This window comes from Festucalex cinctus, chromosome 15, assembly GCF_051991245.1.
Source record: "Festucalex cinctus isolate MCC-2025b chromosome 15, RoL_Fcin_1.0, whole genome shotgun sequence".
NCBI classification, from domain to species: domain Eukaryota; kingdom Metazoa; phylum Chordata; class Actinopteri; order Syngnathiformes; family Syngnathidae; genus Festucalex; species Festucalex cinctus.
Window position 1 is genome coordinate 17,232,817 of NC_135425.1, and position 5,514 is coordinate 17,238,330.

The window sequence follows — 5,514 nt, forward strand, 5'->3', positions numbered from 1 at the left end:
TAATTTGAAAATGTATATTGACCCCTTCACTTGAATGGTTAGTCTAGTCAAACATGCAATATTCTATCGAAAAAAAACCTCAAACCGATAAGAAGTCATAACACTGAGCCAGTTTATTTCTCACTGAAATATTTGAAACTAGAGATGGCCGAGTACCGATATCAGGGGCCGATACCAGCCTTTTTTCAAGTACTCGAGTACTCGTGACGCAGACGAGTACAAGCGACCGATGGCAGAGGGGGAAGACGTTAAGTGAGTCCTCCTTGCCTGTAACTGGCGCTAGCTTGCAGCAGTTTTTCACCAAAACTTCACCGGTTTGGAAATACTTCACAATTGTGAATCTTAAACTAAAACAGCATTTTTGTGTTTTATTTTGAGCGTTAAGACTATTGAAGAGTGACTGTGCTGTTTTTTTTGTTTTTTTGGTCAAAATTAAAGGAAATATATTTGTTTAAAAATATCTTTTAGTGATTTTTTTGTATTTGTCAAAATGTACTACTGGTATCGGCAGTTGGTATCCGTATACCGGTGGTATCGGTCTGAAAAAAAAAGTGGTATCGAACATCCCTATTTGAAACATTGACTTTTTTTTTTTTACTTTAGTGCATAAATAAATTGTAAATAATTATTTGCTATTAAACATTATATAAAATTATTTGCATAAAAACATTTTTTTTAATGAAAGCTTGCTATTTAACTAATGTACTAGAGTACTCGAATTTCAAAATCATACTAAAAGCAGTATAAAACATGTTCCTATGAAAGGGGCAAAAAAGTAATTAACCTGGTAGAGGATTTTTGATGACAGTTTCATGTGCTGTACCAGCCATCTCATCTATTTGGTGCAGGTCGACATACTCCCCCCATCGTGACATACCCCTGCAAAGACACAAGCTTGCAAATTTAATTTAAATTTAACAATCTCAATGTGGTAACGTTAAGAAATAGTACTTTGTAGTGGGAAAAGTGGCCTTACTGTACCATGAGTCTACAAAAAGCAACAAGGCTCTTGCAACTTTCACCTATTGATGCCTTAAAAACAGCAGTCTAAAATTGAAATCAACCTCCTGTTTCCAAGTGGGCTGACTGGGCTGATTGGGTCAGATGACATCAGAGAAGCCGACGGAATCATTTGTTTCTCATCCTGTATTTTCAGACGAATGGGTCTTCGGACTCCCCAGCAGATATTTAGGAAGCCTTCGACGACAACTTCCCCATCATCACGCTGAATTAGGATCAAATCAACAAAAAAATTGCATCAGAAATTACTTTAAAGATAAAGGCCCAAAAATACATGATTAAAATGGTCATTGTGTTTGATTTATTAACATGTGGAGAAAAAAAATCAATTTTCTAAAGCCCTTGGTCACAGGTGAGATTGTTTTTTTTTGTTTTGTTTTGTTTTGTTTTGGTGAAAGGTGAGGTAGACTGACTGGTTCATCCAATCCATTCGCAGGCAACATATACAAACAACCATTCACACCCATATTTACACCAATGGCATTTTAGACAATTACATAAGATACTTGTTTTCAGAATGTGGTTGTAAACCTTGCAGACAACACATGCAAGCATGAGAAGAATATGCAAATTTCTCTCAGGAAGGCTGGAGCCCAGAACCTCAGAACTGTGACTGAGCTTCACTAATGAAATCCAATGCAAGATAACAGTGCTTGATTTTGTTTAAATTGATGAGAGAATGAGATAACAATACATACATGACAACATCAGATGTGCATATAATGTGCAATGTGATGAATACTACCTGGAAGTAACTGAGATGTAGTTGAGTCTGGTCCTTGAGGAAGCAGTTGTAGGTGTTTATCAACGAGAGAAACTCTGCTCTAAAAAACAATAGCGATAGATAACAAAACAAAGCATTTAAGATTCAATCAAACAGTGGAATGATGAACGGATTCCTGTATCATTGTGAGTGTTAAATCCTACTCACCTGGATAGAGTCCTCCCATCTCCTGCCTGGACCAGTGGAAGAAGACCTGCCCCATTCATTTCTGATAGCATCAACTACTGCACAAAGACACAAAGGCAATCAGATGTAGTGTGCGAGCAAGCAAAAGCAAAGCCAACATGTGATTAGAAAAAGAAGCAAAAATAAAAATGCTGTGGTCGTGTGCATGTCATTGCCGCACATGATTCTAAAAATAGATGCAGAAAAATGATCAATTCACACACAATAAATCTTACATTTATCTTCACGCTCCTTTCTTCGATTTCATTCTGAGGCTCTTCTTTCTTCTCTTTGTGTCAACTATTTTTTTCCCAGTCTCTCTCTCTCTCCCTCTGTAGTTTTTGTGTTATATTTATCCCCTTCTCTCTCTCTCACTCTCTCTGCCCCAGCCGTCACTCTCTTATGCTCTTGAATCGAGTTAATAACAGTACTCCACCCAGTAACCAGTGAGTACAGTGTGCACAGTTTCTCCTTCAGACAGAAACACTGAATCGTTTTGGTATATCCACCAATGCTCTCTCTGCATTCCGTTTCTTTACACGTAATTCTCCCTTTCCTCAGTTTCCACGAGTGACACAACAGCAGAACTTACCCATTTGCTTCTCTGCAAGCGCTGTCTCAGCATGTTTGCTGCTAAGAAACATCCCAAGTATTTAGTAGTTGTCACCAGTAACCCGAAGCACCCCCCCATCTGACCGACTTCTTCACAATGTGCATTTCACGCAAGAAAGAACAACATTTAAAGGCACATTGTTTGCTATTAGTAAAAACATTTAAACTTCTTCTACTTCTTTTTTTTTTTTTACACACAAAAAAAAGGCTGTAGGAAACATTTCTGAAGACAGAAATACATAGTCAGACATTTACCCCCAACAAGCTGTATTGATGTGAGAGTGAACTTGGTCTTCTGTCAAGTCTTAACATGTAGTTTCTAAGGCCTGGAGCAAACAAATCACACCCATGGTGTTCCCGCCTTCATTGTGTGTGTATATATATATGTGTGTCATAAGTAGTGTTGTTCCGATGCCATTTTTTGACCCCCGATACCGATCCTGATACCCAGCTTTGCAGTATCGGCCGATACCGATACGAAACTGATACCTACGTTTTTTTTTTCCCTCAACATGAAAAAGCTGTCCTGCCATTGGTTCAGAGCATTCAAGGGCCAATAGGATATCTTAGATCGGCATGCAGTGAACATGTCACATATCAGTGAATGTCGTGCACGAGCAAGACACAAGATGCTGCATCCAAAATCCTATATTAGCGTTGGAATGAATGGTATGGGCATGTTACTTGTGAGTACTCACCGATACCGATACCGCTGTTTTAATGCAGTATCGGCGCCTCCGCCGATACAAATATCAGTATCAGAACAACACTAGTCATAAGCATGTCAGAAGTGTGTGCAAAACAAGTAATCAAAAGCATGTAGACCAACATAATTCCTTAGACAACGCAGTATTTGTGTGTGCCATCAAAGGAGAGTAAACATTAAATGTAACGTTTGAACAATTGTGTTTTAATTGTCATAATTTATTCTAAATAATCTACTTGAACTACCCAGAAAAAAATGATTTTTGAACTGACCATCATAGCTATGTGAGCTTCAGTATTTTACACAATAAAATAAGAGTTTATTGTGAAGCTGTAAAGCAGAAGGAACATGTACCTAGTTTACAAGAGAAGGCATAAGGTAGATGGTGAAACACCCAGTTTCTTTTTTACTGCCTTCCTCTATCATTCCCCTCTCAATTTTCTCGTGCAGTTGACTATTATTAGTGTCAGGTGTTAGCATCAGGACTTATTTATATAAATAAAAATGTAAACAAACTGCACACCTGAGACTGAATGTCAGAATCTCAGTTTTGCAGCTGTTTTATTTAAAAGTTGAATATATAAACCGAAACAAACAAATGTGAATGCATGTATGTAAAATGACAAGTTGGGAGAACAATTTTTATTAGCTCTACGCTCTAGTATACTTCGTATTAAGGCAAATGTATGTTATAAAGATCAGTCCTACCTGACTAGCAAGTTAATCTTCCAGTGTTTGAATATGTCTTTTTGTCATGTTTGACGTCTTCTAGTGTGAGCGTGTTCATGCCTGCGTGTGCATGTTTGTGTGTTGATAGGTTCAGAGTGCAGCACATGCAGCATACGAAAAGCTCAGGTATCAAAAAGCAGCAGCTGGTTAATCATTGTCGGAGGAGGAAGGGCAGAGAGGTAGGGCATCAGGTAGGACATGACTGACATCAAATTCGAATTGCCTTTTGAAAGAGCCAAAGTGGGCTGTGCACTGCAACATACTTTTTTTTTTTTTTTTTTTTTTTTTTTTTGCAGCATAACATGTTTTGTACCGTATTGAATACAGTATGCTCTTTTATTTGTAAAAAAAAAAAAATAATTATATATATATATATATATATATATATATATATATATATATATATATATATATATATATATATATACATATATTTATTTTTATTTAAAGGTTTCAAATTACATCAAGCAAGGATAATAAATACAATACAAATTATAAAATGTGCATAGCAAAACAATTAACATAAAAATTACATTTAAAGTAAATTAATGTAAATTAATGTATTACTTTCAACGTTTTAATACAATGACGCACTTCTTGTATATGCTAAAGCATACGTCTACGTCCCCACAACTCTAAACAGGTGGGTGAAGCAATACAGAAAAGTAGATATAATCAGTTAAGGTGTTAATTCTGATAAATAGAAGATTTTTGAGTCATAAATGACCAAATAAAAAGGCTATTGTAATTATATTTTTGGTCAAAATTATTCAATAGAGCATCCGGGATTGTCAATGTTAGAGCTATAGCACCATCTAGTGGTTGAAGTGTTTCAAACGTTTGGCCCGAGAAGCCATTGTCAGGACAACACCATAACAATATTCATGACAAGTTGTTGTTATACGAAAGGACACAAAAATAAACACTAAATTATCACGTAGGCTAAATGTTTGGCACTGTGACACAAAACTCCACAATAAAGACAATAGCTGCATCTCGTCACTGTACAAAATTAGTCAGACTAATCTGTTAAAGGTACAACAATAGTTGACTACATCCGATGTAGGTTGGATGAAATGCCAGCGAAGTGCCATTCCTTTCCAAAAATAAATCACAGCATACAGTCAGCAGGCAACAGGTGGACACAAAGGCCTCCTGCACTATGTACGCTATGTGTAACATAGTAAATATGAGTTTCATATGTGTTCCAGGATTTGTTTTTGCAGAATATGTACAGACGTTAATGCACTGTGCAACACTGAACAAAAATTAAGTGACTGTTAAGATGAACCCATTTCCTGTTTGTTAACTCATTATATTGCATTGTTGTAAACATAGAAATATGCCTTGAACTTCTATGTCGTCATCATTGTGTAATGTTTAATCTTCTTTTGTTTTCCTGTTATAGTATTCCGACATCATGACTCACGCTTATAAACAGTAGAGTGGTTCTGTAACACTGGAGCCTTTTGAGCTTTGAGTGTGGCTCCAAACTCTG

General features: G+C 36.5%; 1 protein-coding gene across 7 annotated transcripts in view; it reads right to left on the bottom strand.

The window, feature by feature from the left end:
• rassf6 (Ras association domain family member 6) overlaps window positions 1–5,514 on the bottom strand; it is a 39,568-nt gene that overhangs the window by 3,101 nt on the left and 30,953 nt on the right. Inside the window, exons 1-5 of one of the 7 annotated variants that reach the window (XM_077497145.1) lie at window positions 3,996–4,102; window positions 1,952–2,028; window positions 1,766–1,844; window positions 1,065–1,225; window positions 785–879 (exon numbers count right to left, since the gene is read on the bottom strand). In XM_077497145.1, coding sequence (XP_077353271.1) covers window positions 785–879; window positions 1,065–1,225; window positions 1,766–1,844; window positions 1,952–2,022 — 406 coding nt within the window. In that variant the 5' untranslated portion in view covers window positions 2,023–2,028; window positions 3,996–4,102. The other 6 variants (XM_077497148.1, XM_077497141.1, XM_077497147.1 and 3 more) reach the window with 6 other exon arrangements.